Source organism: Mercenaria mercenaria, chromosome 18, assembly GCF_021730395.1.
Source record: "Mercenaria mercenaria strain notata chromosome 18, MADL_Memer_1, whole genome shotgun sequence".
In the NCBI taxonomy this organism is placed as follows: Eukaryota; Metazoa; Mollusca; class Bivalvia; order Venerida; family Veneridae; genus Mercenaria; species Mercenaria mercenaria.
The window spans coordinates 16,685,065-16,710,045 of NC_069378.1; the positions used below are offsets into that span (position 1 = coordinate 16,685,065).

Sequence of the window (24,981 nt, forward strand, 5' to 3'; positions counted from 1 at the left end):
GAAAGTTTAATCTTTATTGAACCATGCACTAAAATTTGAGAGCTTTCAATGTTACACATGGTATCGGTCAAATCTGAGCAAAACAATATCGCGTAATTTCCAGATGAAAAAACAAAAAACAAACGCAAAATTCTACAAGTTAAAGCATAGCAAAAGTTCCTTCTAGGGCACATCTATATAAATATAATAAATATATAATGATCATCTTGTAAAATTTGGATTGCAATGTCTGTTTAAAATATTGGTCATCAGTGTGCGTAACTCCAGAATCGGACACAAGGACAAGACTATTCTACCATATTGGCATTCCGTATCCTCCCGTTTAATCAGAGAGTCAGTGGCGCAATGATTAGCAGTTTGGACTACGCCAGTGATCCGACCCGGATCGATTCCCGGTTGCGGCTGATATCTCGACTAGTGTTCAGTACTGGGTGATTTACTTTAATTTGGTACTGGTTCTAACAGTATCGGTCTAGACTGGATGCTGGGGAGGTAAATGACGCCTGCCGTGAGCTCGGCTGGAAATAAGTTGTTCCATCAGGTGAGGACTTTCGTCAAGAAGAAACTTTACTTACTTTTTAAGCGCACCTGGGGGCGTTACATTTTGCACCAAGGGTGCGTTTATTTCTGTACCAAAATACAAAAAAAAAACACTAAAATTAAAAAAAAAAACTATGTTGTTATATACTGCCTAAAAATGTCAAGTACTTATGTAAACAAGTTTACTGTCGCTGAGTGGCTGCTTTTTAATTTCTGACTTTTGCAGCCACCGCAGTTTGACCGTCACAATATAAAACAAACTGTATACGTCGGATTTGTCCGACTAGTATTTATGCTAACATAAATTGTTAAATCCAACACCAAAGTAAATACGTTACCACTTTCAGTGGAGTAAATACGGCAATAAGAATACACTCACACTGGCTATACACATTTGACCCGGTCAATCCAATTCCACATGTTGCGCGAATTTGTTACATATAATTAGAGGGTCTCAATGGGATTTGTTTTCACATATCGGACCATGCAATTGAAGGAAACGATAATATTTATTTTGTTGTTTACATGTGAATTTGCTGATGTATGTCTATCTGTTTGTACACATGTAATGCTCTTTAAGAATGGAGGAAATAAAAGAATCAATCAATCATCCTATGTTATCCGTGGAACGCGTTCAGTCAGAGTCGCCTCAATTAGGAAATAATATGTTTAACGTCAGAGAATATTTCTAAGGTCACGGAGTTTGATTGGCCAGCTCGTAATGACAACAGATTTCGAGGTCACTTGTTCAGTCAAGTGTGACTTACCGGCCCTAAGTATTCCTTCTCAAGAGAAGAAACAATAACTTTTTTCGTTTGATGAGATTTTCACCCAAAAAAAAAAAAAAAAAAAAAAAAAACACAGCATGTAATCCTTATTTATATATCTATCCAAATTAAGAGCCACTTCAAGTCGGATTACAATAACACTGTTCCAATTTTAGGAAAATTATTCATATTTCAAAAAGCACGTCAAAACGCGTCGTCTACTCATACGAAAATGTAAAATTTGAACTAAGAAAAATCATGTAGCTGTCAAATTTGCCCTTTTTAAGCAGCCCAGTATGTGGCAAATATGAGAATGAATAGCTTTTGTACATAAATGTGTCATATACTTTTCAGTGATCATTCATTTATGGCTACCCTAGGTAAAATGAGCCAAACAGCTCTGAAAAGTCCAATATGTGAGCTTACTAAAAAGTTTATGAGTCTTTCTGGAATGACTATTTCACTCAAATCTTACAGTTTACAGGCATCCAGTGCACTCTGTACATGAAACATGCATACCATGACCATTTACACTGAACAAACTTAAATTGTGTATCACAGCTGAACATTCTGGCAAAACAGCCCCTATCTCTATAAAGAATGATTTTAATGTACATCACTGCCTGCTGAATGTTCCAAACTGGCTAAATTTCTGCAAAAACCTTAATAAATATCAAACTGAGAAACTACAACTGGTGCTCCTAATTTTTCCGGTGACTAATATCAATTGAAGTGACCCTTCGTGTGATCGAACCAGGATCTTCTGTATGACTGGAAGGCCTGCGGCCGAACAACATCTAAAATATCAAGTCAAGCTAGTCATAATATCTTAGATCGAATACTTAATCAGTTTACATGATTGTATGTATGTGCAAGATATATTTCAAAACAATCTGACTGCAAAGAAAGTGTGAAATGTAAACAAGAGGGCCACGATGGCCCTATATCGCTCACCTAGTTAGATGGTTGCTATGAAGATTTGCATTTAAGCTTGATCCCGGGGTCATGATTAGAACAGACTTGGTAGAGATCCACTAGGCAATGCTACACACCAAATATCTAAGCTCTAGGCCTTCTAGTTTATTTCTAGACATTGTTGGAAGATTTTCCTATGTACAATCACGTAACCTCTGGGGCGGGGCCAATTTGACGCCGTGGATCATGATTTGAACAAATTTTGTCGAGATCTTCTAGGCAATGCTACATGTCAAATATCTAAGCTCTAGGCCTTCTGGTTTATTTTTAGAATTTTTTTGAAGATTTTCCGATGAACAATTAAGTTACCGCTGGGACGGAGTCAATTTTACCCCGGAGGTCATGATTTGAACAAATTTGTAAAAGTCTACTAAGCAATGCTACGTATCAAACATCTAAGATCTATGCCTTCTGGTTTATCTTTAGCAAATTTATGAAGATTTCCCTATGTACAATAAAGTAACTCCTGGGGCTGGGTCAATTTGACCCTGGGTTTGAACAAATTTTGTAGAGGTCCACTAGGCAATGCTACATGTCAAATATCTAAGCTCTAGACCTTCTGGTTTATTTTTAGAAAATTTTGAAGATTTCGCTATGTGCAATCAAGTAACCCCATGGGGCGGTGTCAGTTTCACCCGGGGATCATGATTTGAACAAATTTTATAGAAGTCTACTAGTCAATGCTACATGTCAAATATCTAAGACATAGGCCTTCTGGTTTATTTTTAGATTTTTTTTTTTTAAGAATTTCCTATGTAAAATCAAGTGACCCCTGGGGAGGGGTCAATTTTGAACCCGGGGGTCATGATTTGAACACATTTTGTAGAGGTCTACTAGGCAAAGCTACATGTTAAATATCTAAGCTATAGACCTTCTGGTTTATTTTTTAAAACATTTTGAAGATTTTCCTACAGAAATCTATGTAAAATCAAGTGACCCTTGGGGCGGGGTCATGATTTGAACAACTTTAGTAGAGGTCTAATAGGCAATGCTGCATGTCATGTATCTAAGCTCTAGGGCTTCTGGTTTTTGAGAAGAATATTTTTTTAAGATTTTCTTATGTAAAATCATATGACACCCTCTGGCAGGGTCAATTTTAATCCCGGGGTCATGATTTGAACAAACTTGGTAGAGATCTACTAGGCAATGCTTCACACCAAATATCTAAGCTCTAGAGCTTCTGGTTTTTGAGTAGAATATTTTTAAAGTTTTTCCTTTCGGTTGCCATGGCAACCTGAGTTCTGCATTGAATTCAATTCCTTGAATACTTTTGTAGAGCTTTACCCACGGAACATTCCTGTGAAGTTTGGATGAAATTGGCCTAGCGGTTTATGAGGAGATGTCGTTTAAAATAAAAGTTTACGGACGAAAGACGCCGAACGGTGAGTGATCACAATAGCTCGCCCCTCAAAGCAACTTTTCTATGAACATTTATATCACAGTCTCCTTTCCCCATACTGAAACTGTCATAATATAATATAAAACCTCAAATTCAAGTCTTACATATGTAAAATGTGTCATAATTAATTGCAATTTTAGGACTTGTCTGATCGCGAGTCCATTATAACTAGCATCATGTACTTAAAGCTACACGCCTTCAGATTTATGACAAATTTTTCAAACGTTAGGTATTGCTTTCTCCAGTTAATGATTATTACATAGAAAGAAAACTTCATGTGATTTTCTATGTTTTGGGGAGACTTTATTTGAATATAAACATCTTTTAATTAATAAAATATGTAGAACGCTCTCCAGAGCGTTAGGCACCTACTGACACTTGAAATATTATTACTTGAAGAAATTATGCTGTACTTTATATTCAAACAATGGTCTACCAGTTTCGATATCTAAAATCAGTTGCTATCTGCTTTAAACAAATAAAAAAGAAATGTTGATGAGTGTCTGGAGGTATCTCCTTTTATAATTCCTTTCTGCAGCCGTAAACTGAAAATATCTGTTGCTGGATGGTAAACTTAGGTGCCCTTCAGAGTACTGTCTTTTAGACACGAGTGGGACCCTGCAAGCTTTTTCTCTCAAAATATCCAAAGAGGGATCAGTGATAGCATATCAGTGAAAAGTATAATTCGGCCACAGAGACTCCCATTTAATTATACAAAATCGTTAGGATTGAAGTCTATTGTGCTAATTCTTGACAACTGTTTTAGCCACACAAATCGCATCATAGGTCAGACAGACTAATGGCAGGTCTGCAGTTTATGGGTGGTCTCAGAATTCTGAGATGGTGTTAAACTAAAACAGCAAAAAGATATTCACATACAACAGAGTTAGGCTAAATTACATTATGGAACAGGCACTGTCGAACATATAGATTTATTACAAAATGTTTCTGAACACATTTCTTTCTAAAATTAAAGTATGCGAACCACTGTTACTAAAACATCACCCCGCTTCTCCGTGCGAGTGTAAGTAATTTGAAGATTTTTTATTTACCAATCTGACTAAAGTACATCTCCTATTACGCTACGCATAGGATCTGAAAACGACCTATTCATTGCCTCGTTCTGACGGCTCTTTCGCTAGCCAATCAGAGCCTAGCTTACAACATCTTGCAAATCTACATGTAGCATTGACTTTTGATATTTACAATTCTTATGTCGTAATGTATCAGATAGCCGGTTAGCTCAGTCGGTAGGTCACTTGCTTTGTAAGCGAGGGGTCCCGGGTTCGAGTCCTCGAATAACCGCATATTTTTCTTATCCTTTGACAATCGAACAAGTCGTCTGATTGAATAACATAAAAATAGCAATAATGGAAATCATAAATATACAGAAGACGAATGTGAATAGGTCGTTCTCAGATCTTCGTTTAGAAGATCAAGTACTTTAGTCAGATTGTCTTATTTACATGTCTGAAACTGAGTTTCCCTTGGTCACCCTTTTCTATCTTTACAAAAAATGCTGAGCTAAAATGTCGAAAGGTCATAATAGAACAAAAATAAGACAAACGTCCATATTTCAAAAATATTATGGCCCTTAATGACTCTATATACAACGGAAGTGCATGCACTTCACTGGCATATTTTAAATGAAAATCTACATAAGGCATTTTGATTTTTGTTACTTCCTTCTACAGTTTTTGAAAAGATGTGCGTATGTAACATAAATGGTATCATATTTCCATTTACAATCAAACTTGTTCTAAGGATCACTTCCGACTTAATATCACAGTTAAATAACTTGCATTAAAATGTCACATTTTTCTCCTTTATGTCGCCATTAACTTATACCATTCCAAACAGAAAAGTTATTTACCTGTTATGACAAACCAGTTGTTAAGAAAGACCACATTTTATTTCCAAAGAGTGGTCTTTGTAGAGACGTGCGACCTATTTTAAAATTGACCAAAATTCTAAAGTATGTGGTAAAATGGCAAAAAGTGAGTACAGGCTTGATACATCAAATAATGTTTACTTCAAGTTAAAATGTAAGCTGTAAGTTACTAATATCTGTCTGTGTTTTAAATAAAAGCGATTTGTCCATCACTCCCTTATTGTTTCTCCTCCAGAATAATAACTTACAAGTAGTGAGGTATGTTTTATAACCAAGCAATTTCAGATTCTTATGTACCAGTTTTAAAAGATTCTTAGTTCCAAAGGAAAGGAATTGGCTAGTAATATTCTTAATGCGACCTCAGAAGCCCCCTGTCCTTTAATTGTCGGAGGTAAAAAATATAAAAATGACCGAACTCGAATATGTAACCCATGTAAATTTTTCCATAGATGTTTGGACTGAAATATGTTCCGGCATATTGTTCTACAATCGTGAAACATCGGGTATTTCCGTATTCTCCGTATAATACAATATAATAATATAATGGCATAAAGGTCGAGGTGATCAGATTGATTGTTCTAAGGTAACGTGAGATTGCACGACCTGTCATACATTTCATAGACAAATATTATTTATACATGGATTGCGTCCCTTGTTAAATTGTCCGCAGACACAGTTGTTAGATGTTATTTGAGGTATAGGCAGGTGGCGGTACCGTAGGCACGTCTTGAAAACCTGTAAAAAAGAAATAATATGTAATACAAATGCAGTTACACAAAGACCATACATGTACCCCTAACTGTCTGTCTGAGGTCCTTAAGCATCCAATACACTGCTTCCCGATGCCTTGATTATTGCCTAAGCAACTAAAATTTTAGCCAGAAATAAAACCCATTAAGTAGAATGCGCTGAACACTATCTGTCATGGGAAATTTTATTTGTCAAAATTATTATCAAATTTAAGCCGCTTTCAGAAATTTTGCTCCACAGTCATTTACCCATCCCAGCAACTTGATTCGATAAGAACAGCAACGAGAAATAAATACAGTTTTTTAACTTCCTAATTTTTAGAATGCTTCTTTTAAATGTTCAATCCATAAGTCTTATCTAGATGTACCGTCTTATCTAGTTGTACCCGAATATCTTAGCCGGGAATGTATATGACGTCACAACCGTAGATGTCATCAAGCGAAGCAAACGTTCTCAGCGACGTTGTGACGAGGATAATTACGTCAGTAGTCTGTGAAATATGTGGGATGTTGACAGCACATTTATAAATTGCATACTACATGTATACCGGTGCAGAGAATGGCTATAGGGTATAACCACCGATGCCTAATTGAAACGGGTTTTTTAATAAGACATTTGTATGGAATATTTACCTGTGTATGGAGTCGTTGGGTGAGGTGGAGGCACAGATGTATTATTCTGTGTTTGGGAAGATTTTTCACCTGTAATTAAAAAAAAACACGGTTACTCATGGTACGCCTGATACAGCTTGAAAACATATCTCAGTTATTACAATCTAAAACATTTTTGCTGAAATACAGTAAACAATATATGCGAATATAATAGTATGAAAAATCTATGATTTTATATTTGTTCTGGAAAGGTCTTGTTACCAACACTACGACTTTAATATTATGGCGACGGAGAACTACTACTGTCAATTATTTAGGACTTGTTAAAGCAGCATACCTCTAGATTTGGCTAAAAATAATCTTCTTTCAAATTGAAGTTTTGGTCATATTATGAACATTAAATCTGAATTTTTGTTTCTAAAATATTTTAAAAATTCTAAATCAAGAAAAATGATGACCCGTCGTCATACCCAATAGCGCTATAGCTGAAGTAGTGAATAATGACTTCAAAATATAGATATTTATAATCGAGACAGTTTCACCTGGAGTAAAAGCGTGACAAACGCTTTTCGATTTTCATCGTAAAAAGTAGTAAAAACAGCAAATTCTCATGTGTTTCCGTAACATAAAGTTTGTCAGTAATTAAGTTTTAAAGCCTTCGTAAGAAATATTACATTTATTTCAAGATATCTAAACAATTTTTTGTTGTTGCCGAACAATCTGGAGGCATGCCGCTTTAATGAGCGTTTATAAAAATATGTCATTTTACATATTTAAAAGAAACCCCGAGAAAATAAAAAAAAGACTCACCCTCGAAGCCAATAGGCCCGGAGGAACAGGGAGGGGCCCCATTGACGGCAGAATTGCCAATAGTATCGTAGGTATTTGATCCGTCAGCAGTTTGTGGGTAAGACGTAGTCGTATCATAGGTATTTGTCCCGTCAGCAGTTTGTGGATAGGAATTCATACCTGAAACAAATTAGATCTACTTAAAACGTATACAAACATTCATCATAAATGATCCGGAAAGTAAACTTGCATCAAAACGCGGCTTTGACGAACAGTAGCAAATTCAACCCTTATACCCCAGCTACAGACCCAACAATCCCCACCCCCACCCCCCAAAAAAATGAGAAAGCGACACATATATCAGTTACTTACTTATTTGCATAATATTTTGTCTCCCATTGAAAAAAAATGTATATGTACAATTGTTTGACGATAATAATGATAAAGATATGGCCAGTAGGAAAATAAATCGGAAAAGTAAAGGAAATATTCACCTTGCTTTTGACCATACTGGAAATCTACACCCGTGCTATACGGTTGGCTCGTACCATGTGGCTGACTCGTACTATATGGCTGACTCGTACTATATTGCACAGATGCAGTACCTGTGTGAAATAAATTCATATTAATCAAGCGAGTTTTCATCAATGGACAAGATATGAAAATGATTCGATTTATCGATTTATTCTACAAAGGTCATTATCTGTGTGTGTGTGTGGTTTTTTTGTTTTTTGTTTTTGTTTTTTGTTTTATCTACGACAACTGTTTTCTATTGTTCTACAGAGGTTGATATCCATTGTCTTATTCTACAGACGTTGTTATACGTTGTTTTATTCTATTTTATATAAACATTATAGTAAATAACCTGTCTGAATATTTCTCAGGCCACAATGGCCTTTTCATGAATAAATACTGCATATAATTCACTGAATCATTTTTTAAAATTTCTTTAATAGCATGAAAGATTTTTTAGAAGTCCGAAAAAAATATCATAAATTTGGGTACGTGCCTTTTTAACAAACTTTGAGACAACTTAAGTTTATAGATATTTATACATGTTTAAAATGGAACTATATTACAAACCTGTTGTCTGATTGTGACTGTACATGGTTGTATTCTTGCGCTGCGCGTCTCTTCTTTGTTTTATACAAAAATAATAAACCACAACACCCACAATAACTGTAGCGGTGATAACACCAATTACTATTCCGACAATTCGTTTTCCACTACAAAATATTAATATCAATATTTTAGTATATATGTTGCTATATTTTGAATTAAAATAAAGTTTTCATCTTTTTTAATCGCTTTCCAGTCCGCTTTTCTTTGGAAACCCAATAACTGGTGTAGTGCCAGTGGGTCCGATCCCGTGATCTACATATTGAGCACCCAACACTTATTCCACTTTTAAGACTTTAATCATAAGGTTACATTTGAATTATTCTTGGCTTCGCTTCCTTGGGGAACCAGTCCCTGGTGTCTTGTGAGGAGGTCGTTCCTTCGATCATGGTTAACATTTGACACATACTTTCTTGGATCAGTTGCTCATTCTAGAGACTGCTTACGGGGCAATCGAATTATGATGTGTAACAGAGAGGTTCAATCGCAACCCTAGCTAGTTTGAGTCCCTTTGTATTACTGATAGTTTTCCTTAGTGTTAGAAATAATATAAAGCAGGCCTGCATTTTAATAAATCTAAACAATACGAAGTGGAATAAATTTACGGGCGTAGTTCGGGCTTGCAGTATTTAGATACATTAAAACATGGTTCGGCTATATTCTAATTCGATTCTAATATGTCTTTAAAGTAAGCATGAAGATGAAATAGGACAACACTACTTTTTGTCTCATATACGGCGCCAAAACAGTATGCTTACGTGACATGAGCGTACATGTATGAGGTCAGAGACCAACAATTCTAAAAAGTAGTGTGAACTTTCTAGGAATAAGGCCAGTGTATAGATATTTTTTTTCGGAAATGAACCTTTTAAGTGCGTTTAGAGTATTTTATTTCACATTTTACAATATTTGCTATATTTGATAAAATATTTGTCATGGAAAGGTTTCCTTCCGCCATGCCAACGGTCAAATATAAACCAATTTTCTGGTCAAAACCATTTTAGCACATATATTTCGATTTTAAATATGGCCATTTTTTTTACAACACAAAATTTCGCTCACTTATCCTTACGGCATACCATCAAACGTCCCAATGTGTACGGTACCAAATGTTTTGTAATTATAATTGGTCGATTTTGAAAAATATAGCATACTCACGCATCGGCGTATTCGCAGCATGTTTGTGCATCCTCATCCCCGCAACAGTAGGCCATGTCGTCACTTTGGCCCTCTTCTGGACATATAAAATACCCAAATGTTCCATTACGCAGGTTCTTTTCATTGAAGCAAACTTGAGGCTCTGGCAATGAAAAACAAATGACCTTTGAACCAAGACTGTCGATATCAAGGGCCGTTACTCTCCTGATGGTTCCTAAACAATATTTGGACTTCTTTCACAGAAATTCCGAATTAAAGAAATAATAACCGAAAAAGTGATCTGTTTTTTCACAAGATCTGTCCGAACAGCACGCTCGACTTTTCTCAGTTCTTGACTCTGAATTTAAGGTTTGCTAGTAAAAGCTTTATAAAACTTTAACCAAAAATATATGTTAAAAAGGGGCATAACTCTGTCAAGATTCAAGTCAGAGTTTTGAGGATTGTTTTTCCTATTGTAGACTTTGATTATAAATAACTATCTTAAGTTTCAGGTCAAAAGTTCAAACCAGAGTTATGGGTATTGTTTCTCCTGGTGTAGACTTTGATAGTTAATAATTATTGTAGATTTCTAGCCAAAAGTTCTAATAGTAACAGAGATATTTAACTCGATCAATTTTTTCACCAAAACATTCTATATTAAAAAGTGGCATAACTCTGTCAAAATTTAAAGTCAGAGTTATGGGAATTGTTTTTCCTGGTTCAGACTTTGATAGTAAGTAGCTATCTTAAGTTTCAAGTCAAAAGTTTTGAGACTCCACGGAAAATTTCAACCAATGGCGACACCGACGCCGGGGTGAGTGTAAAAGCTCTACTTTTTCTCCGAAAAGTCGAGCTAAAAAACATCGTTTGTCGTTCATATGACGTCGAGATATATTATTTCAATTTGAACATGATATCAAGACTTCCTTGCCGAAACCAACCAAATATGTGGATGCTTCAACCTGCTCGCAACCGTGACGCTATTACGTAATAACTATGACGTACAAACAGTGAAAATGTCGCTTAATAAACAGTTTCAGTCTTATTTGTTTCACAGGGTATTCAGGTGAATTTGTCTATGAATTATGTCATTTTCTTCCTTTTAAAACTATAACACGTACGGAGGTACACTGAAATGTTGTTGCGCAAAATTAATGTATTTGCTCCGAAGAGTTAAATATAATAAAATCTGTAAAAAGTCTAGATCCTTTGGAGGCTAAGAATGCAACCAAGAAGAATAATAGCAGACTCGGTTTGATTGAGTCTGTTCATGAAAAGTTGTGAAATGTGCAACACCTCTCACTTCCCCTAGCACCAGCTTTCAAGATTGAGTCTGTTCATGAGAGGTAATGTAGTGTGCAACACCTCTCACGGCCCCCTAGCACCGGCTTTCAAGATTGAGTCTGTTCATGAGAGGTAATGTAATGTGCACCACCTCTCACGGCCCCCTAGCACCAGCTTTCAAGATTGAGTCTGTTCATGAGAGGTAATGTAATGTGCAACACCTCTCACTTCCCCTAGCACCAGCTTTCAAGATTGAGTCTGTTCATGAGAGGTAATGTAATGTGCAACACCTCTCACGGCCCACTAGTACCGGCATCGATGACTTTGCTTTTCTGCGACGTTGGTTAAAGACCTCTAGTTTTTCGATTTCGTAACCCAGAAATTAGGCAAAGGTTCATCCACTTCAGCCATTAATACATTCATTCCGGGGTTGTTTAAGACCGGATGTCGCTTCCTACCGTATGTCAAATAAAAATTATACTCATTTTAGAAAACCTTGCGCATGAAAAATGCGGAAATCTCTCTCTTTGAAAGTATTGTTAGCTACACACGAATTCTTAACAGACTGTTTCCATACTAACTTTCAGATATTAGAGCTTTGCTTATGTTCTTAATCAATTTAAGGTTCACTGTAACAATGTTTTCCAAATTTTGACGATTTCTACCAAAATTTAGGGGTCAAGGTACTCCACCCATCGAGCTACATTTTTGCCATTTTAAATAACTCATAAAAAATCAGAATTACTGTATCTTTTAATAAGACATCATCAAATAATTGTGTGAAGAATCACAATTATAATATATTTTCATGAGAAAATATAAAATATTGCAATCAGTTTAGGTTATAGACAACGTGCAGGCAAATAGTTTTCTATTTTAGATGTCAAAGTAAGCGAACATGTTTAATTTTGACCTTTATTTGATACTTTTAATTGTAACATACGTAACAGTCGCCACTCAAATTTTCCACCTTGAAGAATTAGCAACATTGAAAATGCTCCAACAATTGCATTTGTATGATTTTAATTGAAATAAACATATACACATGACCGTTATAATTTTGTTGGACTTAACCCTGTAACTATTCTCAATTATTGGATGTCGACAAACTACAGTAAAACAACGGTGCCTCTTTCAGCATCACTGATAGCATAGATGTAATAGCATTTTTATGGCTTCTGCTTCAAAGATAGCATATTGATAATTAACTGCAGACTCGGTTACAGTATGTACGCAGTCTGCATATTTTTGTCCTTCTTTCAAAATAAATACAGAACGTGAGGGTATCTAAGATTCAAATGTACGTTACCTAGGTTTTAGTTTATACTAATTTGTTACAGCTCGATTGTAATCAAAGCTTCAAGCTTTTGGAAACTACTCTTGAGTCCGCTTCCTGGAAAAACCAATACTGGTGCCATATGAGAGGTCATGGTCGTGACCCCAGTGGGGCTAGAACCCACAACCACTGGATTGAGCGTTCGGCACCTTATCCACTAGACCACCTCTCCTACCTAGGTTGTAAAGGTAACCTGTTCAATTTTATATTTCGTACATAATTATTTCAGGCTTATACATACGTCATGCTTACTGGCATTGCAAAGCACCTACTCAGTCAGTTTTTACAAAGATGAAACGAATCATATATTATGAAACATACGTTACAAAGATTACACAGAACATTAAGTAACATTAAAGCTAAGATAGTTTTGGGGTTTCGATGGATTTACTAATAGGTGCTTTCAAGAAAGAGGATTTTATATTTTTAATGCGTTGTTTTGATATTCACGGAAGGTAAGATTGTATTCATGACTGAAATTATCGGTTTATATGCATTATTTGTTCCAAGTTGCTGATGTAATTCCTGATGTAAATAAACACGGCACATTTTGAACTTATGGAGCATCATACATATACAGTACAACTAGGTACGTGTAGTGAAACAAATGACACTTTTGGTAAAACATTCTTTTTATAATAGTTCTGTTTCTTTGACCATGATTATTTTCAAATTTCACTTATACTGTGGGATGGAATTACTGAACTACGAATTCATATTACATTCCCCTAACGAAAACATAGATAAGACTCCTTGTTCATATCCTGGTTGTGGTATCATTATTGTCAGCTCTGCGTTCTTACTTAAAATTCGATATTTTCAAAACTATTAACATATACAAACAAACTAGTTCGTTCAAAAATTGGTGTATTTCAACTGTTACATTTGGTTTAAACAATATTTTATTCATATATATTTACAACATGAAACATTATTAGGTTATTTAACATTGTTCTGTACAATACGGAGATATATTTGGACGAGTACCCAGCTGAGAAAACCATATTGGACAAGCCGCTAGGCGAGTCCAATATGGTTTTCTCAGCTGGGTGCGAGGCCAAATATATCTCGTATTGTGCAGTACAATGTTAAATAACCTTTTTATTCTATATCTATTTTATCTAAGTTTAAATTAAAAATGTTTCACTGAATATTGTATTCCTGCCTTTTCTGTATTTTCCCAGCTTGGTATGAGTGCAAATATATATTATACAGAACAATGTTAGGCCTTAAATAACCTTTTTATTCTATATTTATTTCAGTTCATACGTAATATATGTAATTCATTGAATGTTGTTTTTCTGCGTATCAGTATTAAATAAATTATATGGTGCAACCTCCGTACAACAGCCATTTGGCGATTTGGGTGGTTGTACTACTTGGCTGAGATATTATGCCAACGATCATTGTCAGCAAGTTTGGTGAAGATCGGATGAAAACTGTTCGACTTAAGAGAGCGGACAAGGCTAAATTTCCCGGTTTTTTCGAGTAATTCAAGGACCATAATCCAAGAGTGCCTGATACAATTAGGATGGTTATCGAAATTGGCCGAGATGTTATGCCCACAAACATTGTCAGCAACTTTGGTGAAGATCCGATGAAAACTGAATTAGAGAGCGGACATGTTTTGGATGCCGACCGCCCGTCCGCTGCCATTCATAATCTCCATTTTGTTTCTTAACCGTTAAATGAAAACTTCTGAGGTAGCTTTTCAGACAGTCAGCTCTGATCTCTTCCAATTTCTTAGTTTCGTCCGGAACGGCTTCTTTTAGCCACTTTTCAAATATTTCAACATCTGATGATTTTTTTTTACTGTATTTTTAGGTTTTTGATTATTAACGAACGTGTTAATATCTAAATCAGATAGCATTGTCATCACTTGAATCGTTTTTGTGTGTTGTAAACAGAAAGAAATACGACAATTAAATCCTGATTTCAATTAGTCTGTTACACTGATCTGTCTTAGCGGATACAGGTTAATTTATAGTATTAAACGCGTGGAAGAGTCTAGATTTCAATTCGCGTAATCAAACTTTGTACATAGAGCGCCTACTTCATCCGATTTACATTCGGAACACTTTCACGCGGTTCGGGCTTTATCGTATGTTTAACATGGGACTGTTGAACCGTCCAAATATAGAAAATACAGGATTTTTTTGTACGCGCGTGCGTCCAAATACAGAAAATACAGGATTTTTTGTACGCACGTGCGTCCAAATACCGTAATATATTGTACGGTCACGTGTTGCAAATGAAAGTTCGCGATTGGATAGATAAAATAGATATAGAATAATACATAATTGCAGCATGAAGGATTGAGTGGAAAGCCAAGCTTATTTGAAACTCTCTCCTTGCGTATTTTGGTATTTTGTTTCGGTAACATGTTAACTTCACAATAAACAATATTGTAATACTATGTAGACCGGTTAGACATACAATGAATGAAAATAAATATACGTGTATTCATTTTGTATTTAAAGCAAATGTAAAGACAAAAACATATCTATGAGATCGTACAGGAAAGAAAGGATAGAAAAGCAAAAAGCAAAAAAAGACGGGTTGTAGTGCACATGGTTATGTTTGACGGACTGTTACATTTAGATGACCTCGGTATGGAACTGTGTTTCAACCATTAAGTACCTTAATCTAATTTCGGTAACGTATGTTTCAGAACTACACAAGAGGTCACATTATAAAATATGACAGAAATATACTCTAAATGTTGATATGAGAGGTTGCGAGAAGTCACTTTTCTGTATCAGTATCAGAATAAGTTTATCATACACGTATAGATGCATATGTACATATTTACAGAGTCTGTACTATTTGTTTGGAAAACGCCAGTGGTATATTGATATCTTTATGACGTATCTGTAAAAACTCTTTTTAGTTAAGTGCTTTATTCCGTAGATAAATCATTAAGCTACATCCTAAATGGGATTGAAACGTACGTTACTTTAAGTACTAATTACAACAATACCAATAATTATTACTCATACAACCAATTAAAAAACAGATACGATACACGACTTTTTGATTCCAAGACCTGCTCAAATTATAGCTGCGAAGCTCTGTACTACCTGTTCATTTTGTCAAGCAAATGCATGACTATAGATGTATTCATAATAGTTTGGCACTATTTCAGAGGAATACGCATTGAAAGGATTTTGTTGAATGATATTAAAGGGATTTGGCATTACAAATGCATATCTGACAATTTCTATTTCAAAAAAAAAAAAAAACAAATAAAACGTTCAAGCACAGCCAAAAGGTACATCAATATATATGTATCTTAAATTGCTTTGATAGGTTTAGAACTGTATATGCTAATTTCTGTTTGTGTAATCAGAAAGGGCTCTGTCCTTTAAAAAGAGGTCGTACATACTTAGCTGATTGTGACAGAAATATGCAATTTGCATTTAAACATAAACATTATAAATCATTTCAAATGTTTTAAAAAGACATAACCGTTTGTACAATGAGCTTTTTCACTACCTCAGAAGAAAGTGACGATTTCATTTTATGTTCCATTCTCCATTTCTCGTTATTCTACAAGGATACACTGTATATGTAACATCTATCAGGCAGCCATTCTGATACAAATTAATATTACATTTTAGCTACATTCAAAATCCTTTGATTGAAAATTGAGAGTTACATGTTTAGTTTTAAAAGAAATAAAAGCAGTACTTAAATCATATTACTGTTATGTCTTTTATGGTACGCATTTTGAAAATGGTGCCATCCTGATTAAAAAAAGAGAAACAGTTCATGTTGGTAACGTAGTTTTCAATTGAAATTATTTTAACTTCTCTTACAGCAATGATTACTTAGATCTTATCCATATGTATGTTTGCAAACTTACTTTTGGCGACCAGTTTGAAAATGACAGGACAGTATCTTTATTAGATTGATCTGGATAACCAAACTTCAAACCTTGAAAACTTTTTTGGATTGTTTTATAATACTGAATATTTAAACAGTAGTAGCTCATCAATATTTGTACATGTCAGGTGGTCATTTTGTGAGCAGTAAAATCCTCTGTAACATGTTTAAATCAATATCAGGTGATTCCTGTTATAATTTTGACTTTTAAAGAGCTACGCCTCTTTCATATGTGCATGTTTGATCAAATTTAAGGAGGTTATTTGGAAATTTGGAAAGTGGTGGCCGTCTTAATTTGAATATTCTGTGTAACTTAATAACCTATTTTGTTGGTAGTTTAACAAACCTTAAATTTGGGTGATTTAATTTCTACGTTCATAATGACTACTAAGAAGATCTATAGAGTCATTAAAATATAAATTTTTTGGTTGCACTGACTCATATGTATAATAATTTTGGATTAATTTGAAATAACTGTCATCTTGAATAAAGACTTATATTGCTGGATCTGCTTCCATTTTGATGTTCTCCATAGGGAACTGCCATACAACGTTTGCGGTCGTATTAGTTTTTGCAATACTTTCATCATTTCTACTGCACTAGCAAAGAAAAGGTCTGTCAGTATGCAATTCGCCCAGAAATGAAACACAAACCGTAGGTTTAGCCAACTCGTCGGACATTAAAGTGCGAAGGTATCTGAAATTTTAGTTAATTATTCATTCATTTTGTTTTCTTTACTGTAAACATAAGAATTCTGTTCCTTTGTAAAGGGATTAAAAGTTCTTAAGATTTCCCTCATAAGTATATGTACTAATGTGGTGGGTGGAGTACATCAACCCCTACTTTTTACATTTTATTCAGTATATAATACATATCGTAGCATTCTTTGACAACCAAAGTAAATTATTGATTATTTTAGGCATTAAAAGATAAGATTTTTTTTATAAGAAATGTCGCATAAATGTCTCTTTTACCATCCAAGTCAGCGATATCCCAATGCCAGGCTAAACAATATTTATTAGCCACCGACGTGTTTAAATCGTCATTAGATTTTACTGACATGTCGCTTAAACCGACATCCACCCTAAAAAGTTTCCTGAATGATAGTATAACATCATGGTATAGCTCAACCTTTGCCTAATTTCTGGGTTACGACTTTCAAATTTTTTGGCCTTGACCCACGAACCATATATTGCACATACTGACAAACTGAACAAACCCATCCTCGGTGGCCTAAAAAGTAAGCAGTACAATAAAAACAGTTCAAAATCAAGGCAATATCAGAAGATAAAATTATGTACAAGTGGTTACAGTATTGTAATCTTGGCACCAAAGCCATAAAAAAACTCTTAATGTGATAAACGTACATGCATGATAGTGTTGGAATGCATTTAAAGAAGAATAATATTCTGTGTGTGTAGTAAGACATAAACACACTTAACAGCTGACCATCCATCTTTTTTGTTTCATGAACAACTTAAAACTTAAAAACACAGCATTTCAAACCAGGCCCCTTTTTAAGTACATGTACATGATATTTATTCTAAGACTAGATCTTTTTCAGATTTTTTTTTAAATTGCTTTATGAAATCAAAATAAAATTGGAGGCCATGTTTGACGCATCACTTGTAAAACACACAAATACACACTGAGGAAGCTCAAACTATTGCCGTGGCGTGTAACCTGTGTAAGTGGGTAAGGTGCTGACCGCTAAACCCTGAGATGGTAGGTTCGAGCCCCACTAGGGTATATGACATCAGTTTTTTTCCTCAGGAAGCGAACACTTAGTGGTTTAAATAAGCTTGAATATTCATCACAATCAAGTTAAAGCAAAATAGTATTTTAACTAAATACTAAACATTTTGTCGCTCATAGACCAACATAATGCATTGCGACCAGCCTATTGCAATCAGAGAAACTGTTAGCGAACAGCATGGATCAGACTGCACGGATGCACTATGTTGGTTTTCTCGTGGTGTTGCTCAAATATTTAAATATCTGAATTCACTATTATGCTACGGAATAATCACGGTGACATTCAACCCTTTATTCTAAATGTTGTATTATTATTTCTTTTTTTTTTATTATCTATTTTGTTTTTGTATTTCGCAAAGACAAAGCATTATTTCGAAAATACAATACACTTTTTCGTAAAATCAAAACTTATAGCTTTATATTTCAATCAATACATTACTTTAACAAAATTAAAAATGAAATACAAACCGCTGTCAGGAGAATCGAAGTATCTTCTCCTTTGTTTGTAACTAGATAGACCGTATAAGGTGCCGACGGCAGCCGCCGTTTTCCACGTTCCTTGTCGGTAAGAGGATCCCCGATAAGAGGAACGAGTTGCAAACCTGAAAATATTTTAGAAACCAATCGTCAGTTTGTTTTCTAGTATAAGTTATGGGTTTTTCGCTATCTAATCGCTATATGAGCCGTTCTATGAGAAACCCAACATAGTGCATTTGTGACCAGTATGGATCCAGACCAGCCTGCGCTTCCACGCAGTCTGATCAGGATTCATGCTGTTCGCTTTCAAAGCCTATTGCAATTAGAGAAACTGTTAGCGAACAGCATGGAACCTGACCAGACTTCGCGGATGCGCAGACTGGTCTGGACCCATGCTGGTCGCAAATGCACTATATTGTTTTTCTCATGGCACGGCTCATATCAGCTTTGTAATGGCGATATGTCGGTTATTGATTTACCTACCATAAAATTTCTTTGCATTTACATTGGTTAAAATGTGATCACGTGATGGTCCCCTTCCACCTCCCCCACCTCTCCATCCCCACCACCACCATATATTTTGTGGAAGGTCCGGAGATGTTTATGTCGATCTAGGTTATAAGTGGCCAATAAAAAATCAACTATTCGGTTTGTTAGTGATTCTCTTCGGAATATATATGGGGTCAGTATGATGAATTTGGAGCGATACGTTATTTCCGTCGAGAGTCGCCAGCAAACCCACTAATCAATAATAGCCTTCTGCTCAAATGCATGACAACTTCCTCGCATGAATCAAATGTGGAGCAAGGATCGTTTTTCAAAATGTGAAGTAACATCACTTTCATTGCTTTATAACGGGAAAAGAACTCAAACGGAAGTGTCCAAGACCATTCCGGGGAAGATACTGTCACTTTAGTCGGTTCGGGGACTTGCAATTTACTCGCGGAAGTCAGTTCGTACACAGAAACAAATTTTTTAGGGGTAGAATAGAAAAAAATGGAAACTTCACAGGTCGCTCAAAGTAAAGTTGTAAAGTTTCAATAGAATGAATACGTCATTACTTTATACGATATGCGAATAGTGGGAATATTTCCTATATGTATTTGTCCGAATAATTTTGAATAAAACGAGTGGATTGCATATAAAGCGCCTACGGTCAAACTGTCTTCGAGGTCATTGTGAAGATATGTTCTGATGTTTCTCTAAATACAACAAATGTACCCCCAACACTATTTAGGTTTAGCCCTTACCTTGGTAAATTTCTATAATAAACGTGTCCATCTTTCAGTTTGGACAGTACCATTAACAGTTAAAAGGAGTGCTTATCAAAAAGATACTGGCTGAATAGCGAACAGTGTAGTCTGATCATGATCTACACTGGTCACAAAGACAGAATCAATCGTGCCCAGCATGGTAAGGGTTAATCTATACTAATGTATTACACTATTCACCCTCGACACCAGATTCCTGATTGAATTCATCGCAACAAGGGTATGAGTGAAGAAGAGCCAGTTTCCCTTAAAATGCTGAAAACCAAGCAATGGAGCTACTGGTACACATTTTTCACGTCTTTGGTATGACGTGGTCGGGGGATCGAACTAAAGACTCCCGTCCGCACTCGAAGCGAATGCTCGACAAACAGGCTGTCGCGATGGTTTTATTTAGGTAAATGGGAAGAAAACATGGTGATGTTCAAGACAAGTTATATCAGAAGTGACCGTAAGAATTATGTTTCATTACAACCTCAGGTGCACGTGACCTTTCAAGGCTGGTTTTAATATGTATTGCATTTCAATCTCATACGAATTATTCAGTTAAGATTTTGCAAGCAATCATCTGGTTTAACCCGCTTTCTGAACGTCAGGGAATCTAATAATAGATTAGGAAGCAGTATGGATTATATTTTAATTATAAAGTATTATATCTTAATTATTGTTCCTTCTCTTGAGAAGGAACATTTCAATTCGGTAAGTCACACTTGACTGAGCTACTGATATCGAAAGCTGTTGTCGTTAAAAGCTGGCCAATTAAACTCCGTGACCTAAGAAATAACCTATGACGTTAAACTATTCTTTCCTAATTGAGGCAACTCTCTGACTGAACGCGTTCCGTTGATTACATATTACTAAACCCGAGGATGATTGATTGATTATTTTATTTCCTCCATTATTGAGGAACATAACATATGTACATTCAGTCAACCGGATTGACATGTATCAGCAAATTTAAATGTAAACAACTAAATATTGTAGTTATTTTCCGTAAGTATTGACCTGGCACTCATTAATCTTCGCCAATATTTTCGAGCGTTTTCGTTATTTCACGTGATATTCGTGTCCTGAAAATATCTAGATTTATCAAAATAATCAATTTAGAGAACCAACGGCACAGTGGTGTAGTGGTAAGCTCTCCGACTTGAAAACACGTTACCATGGGTTCGAATTATTTTCTAACCATTTTTTAAAATATAATTCCTTGTGTTTGTATTTGTATCTATGAGTATATATTTTTTATGAAACATTGCATTTTGTATCGCTAACAACAGTTCTTTGAATTTTCCGTTGAATAAATGCATGCTTGTCCGGTCCTGAAGATTTTAAACGACATTTTGTAGAACGGTTTTATGTACGTAGAAGAATGGTAATCGATAGTAGAGTATTTCGTTGATAAACATGATAAGTGTGACAAGTTTCCGTCTTTTACAGATAAAATCATAAAAAAAGAACAATTTGGTCAGACAGAGGACTCGAACACTCAACCCTGAGATTAGTGGCAAAACGCTTTGTCCGCACAGCTATATCTGATACGTGATGGTATATAATTGGCTTTTCAATAGCTATATCATTGTTTGGGTTCGCACACCGAAAATTAATTTACGGAAACATACGGAATATTCATGAGTGCCAGGTCAATACTTACGGACAATACCTTCAAATGCATGGTTAATATGTGAAAACAAACCCCATTGCGACCCTCTAATTATGCGCAACAAATTCAAGCTTCAAATCGTAATGGATTGACCGGGTCTTATGTCTTATTACAGTATTTACTCTACTGAAAGGCGTAACAGATTTAATTTGTTGTTGGATTAAACAATTTATGTTAAATAACTAGCGTAAATACTTACTTGACATTTTTAGCAGTATAAAACAGACATTGCAACCAAAATTTTACATGATGATCATTTTATATTTATACAGATGTGCCCTAGAAGGAACTTTTGCTATGATTTAACTTGTAAAATATAACTGGTTTTGACCTTGTTGTACTCCTAACGGTTCCGCTGCTTCTAGATCCCCCGCTTCTTGTACCACGGCTCCTTGATCCACCCCTGAAACCTCCTCCGCCCCTTCTACCGTCAGTCACATAATTGCCTAAAAAGTAACGTCATGATAATTTCAGGATACGCAATTATCTACTAAGGATCCCGTAACTAGGATTTCCAGTCTGAAGTATAATTGATGTCCAACATAACTTAGACAGAAAGATCTGTGAAGTTCATATACTGGTACATTGTATATCGTACAGTTACGCAAAAAGAAACAAGCTTTTGTTTAAAGAGTCCCTTTGGGTTTCTAAATTGCAAGCTGGTTCCCACCTTGCCAATACATTTGCAATTGCACGCAAAGCCACGATATTTTCGTTGTTTTGATTGAATATTTCGGACTTCAGTCTGTTACAAAGAGATGGATGTGAATATCTCAACTTCTATAGGGCACTTGCTACTCGCCGGTGTGGGTTCGAGGCTTACTCGGGGCGTTGAATTCTTCATGTGAGGAATCCATCCAACTGGCTAGCGGAAGGTAAGTGGTTCTACCAAGGTGCCCTCTCGTAATGAAATAATGTACGAATAGGACACTTGGGATCTTCCTCTACCATCAAAGCTGGAAAGTCGCCATTTGGCCTATCGGTGCGACGTTAAACCCAACAAAAACAAAACAACTTGTAGGAGCGATATAGTACTGTAATTCTGGGTATTTTTAGTTTCTTTATTCAAATTTTCAATATGTTTATTTTTATTACTGAAAGGTATACTAGACCCAAATTCCATATTTGAAAACATGAAAAAAATACTACCAGTGGTTTATGTAAACATAGAATAAACAAATTTATGTGTATTAACACTGATGAATTTGGTTAATAATAGTACACACTGTATACATGTACAGATGAAAGCAGCATAAATGTGTACTATCCTGGAAAAAAGACTGGAAGTTTTTACACAATCAGCTGTTACTATCTGACATTTGATTATGAATGTAGCTCAGTTAAGACAATATGTTATGTTGATAAAAAGTATGGTCATTGTCCGTAAGTATTGACCTGGCACACACGAATATTCCGTATATTTCCGTAAATTAATTTTCGGTGTCCAAACCGAATCAGCGACAAATCTGTTGCGTATATAATTTTCTATAAAGTTTAACGTTATGTCACAGGTGCAGTTAGCTGTGCGGACAACACGTTTAGCTACCAATCTCATGATTGTGGGTTCGAGTCATACGTTTCGCTATATGTTTTTTTCAAATCTTATCTGCAAAGTTAACAGGCAGGAAAATTGCCATACTTTTATGATCACACTTCTCATGATTTTTATGGTTCATTGTTGAATGAAATACAATTCTATTCAAGCTAACCGTTAACATATCTTAGACGATACTTACTAGTATTGCGAGTATTTTCGGAAAATATATACCACAAGCCCAGAAAACAGTTAAAATGAAATATGTGAAATAATTTGTGAAATATGTTACATAAAATAATGTAATAATAAAAGCATTAGGGATAACATCACATTGAATTAAAAAATATGTCTGAAGTGATTTCAAACCCGTGATAACGTGCAGGGAAGTCATACGCATTACCAATGCGCTATCGTGGCATTGGCTAAATATACAGGTTATTTCAGTTGTATAGACATTTTCAGGATAGAAATATTGCGTAAAGTAACAAAAACGCCCGGAAATATTGGCGAAAATTAATGAGTGTCAGGTAAATACTTACGAACAACATAATATATTAACAATACATGTATACATAAACGTCTTACTGTACTTACGCACTTCTCGAGATTTTTACAGATATAATTATCTGTTAAAATCTCGGGAAGTGCGTAAGAGGGCTTTTTGTTCACTACTGACAATAATATAAGTACCTTGTGTCCGTTTAATGACAATAACATATTTGACATATACTACACGTTTATTTTAACAAATGATTTTGTTTTCATCACTTCCTATTTACATTTTCTGAAAATAGTAAAATTACTTTGTAACTAAAGGCATGTCACTTTAACGCATGTATATAACATTTGACAAGAACAGATAACCTAACAAACTGTAACTATACGGTGTGATATTGCTGCAGGGTCTGAACAAATATCTTAAAAGCTTAAGAAGTAAACAAATAGATTGGTTAACGGGAATAAATCGAAATCATCTCACAATGTGGTTATTTTTGTTGTCTTTGTTGTTTTTGATGATGACTGTCGGAACAGTTGATTAAATTTCAATGTTCTATCCCGACATTGTACGGCGGGAAACTGTGTAGGGTTTAAGTCAATTTTTCTTCCTAAATTGAATGTTAACTTCCTAATCTGAGTACACTCGGACTATAAGATTAAGATTCGAAAGTAATTATGTATAGTTTAGAATTATATATGTATTTATATATACAATTGGTCATATTTGATTAATCATAAATGTTGATAAAGCAAATAACATTTTTAAAAAAATATAGTCTTTCTAAACTCTGACTTACCTAAGACAGCAATTATTATCAATATCACAAAAACATGTATCTTCATCCTTATTTCTCGTATTGTGATCGCGCATGCGTGTATTTAACTAAATAAAATTCTTCCTGTGCACAATACCGCGACAAAATGTAACTAACTGGCCGTCAACAAGAGCGAGGACCTCAGTATAAATGAACTTTTCGTCGTTGAAAGCTGATTTCTCATGGTAAGCTCTATTAGGAGCCGCTGAAATATTGCACGAAGTTTTCTTTGTGTATTTTATGCTAACTAATGAAATACTGTATTCTATCAGTTAAATATATTCATATTTCATCACTTACAGGGTGAAAATATTAAATCTATATTTTCACCCTGTGAGAAATATAGCTCCGCCCCATCATTACAGTGTGTATGAATTTTAAATTATTTGCTTAAAACAGGAAGAAAATTGTAGCCGCACTTTGTTCTTTATAGTATATTTCTCGATTCAAATTAATTTACTTAAAGAGAATTTCATACCGTTATGCAG

At 35.1% G+C, this 24,981-nt stretch overlaps 1 protein-coding gene across 1 annotated transcript; it reads right to left on the reverse strand.

The window, feature by feature from the left end:
- Window positions 1-3,959: 3,959 nt before the first annotated feature.
- On the reverse strand, window positions 3,960-24,712 carry LOC123539151 (uncharacterized). Its single transcript, XM_045323641.2, has 9 exons — window positions 24,476-24,712; window positions 21,975-22,089; window positions 18,707-18,840; window positions 10,000-10,141; window positions 8,806-8,948; window positions 8,217-8,327; window positions 7,744-7,902; window positions 6,955-7,023; window positions 3,960-6,307 (listed from the first exon to the last, which is right to left on the reverse strand). Exons 1-9 carry the CDS (start codon window positions 24,519-24,521, stop codon window positions 6,252-6,254), a joined length of 975 nt encoding a protein of 324 aa, XP_045179576.1. The 5' UTR covers window positions 24,522-24,712; the 3' UTR covers window positions 3,960-6,251.
- Between the last annotated feature and the right edge of the window lie 269 nt (window positions 24,713-24,981).

Bases quoted from the DNA above. Each gene is read 5' to 3' on its own strand.
- LOC123539151 (XM_045323641.2), bottom strand. From the start codon at position 24,521: ATGAAGATACATGTTTTTGTGATATTGATAATAATTGCTGTCTTAG. The intron at 8,328-8,805 runs GTTTGTAATATA...TATTTCACACAG, and splicing joins CAGTCACAATCAGACAACAG to GTACTGCATCTGTGCAATAT. The intron at 7,903-8,216 runs GTGAATATTTCC...AATTTGTTTCAG, and splicing joins CCAGTATGGTCAAAAGCAAG to GTATGAATTCCTATCCACAA.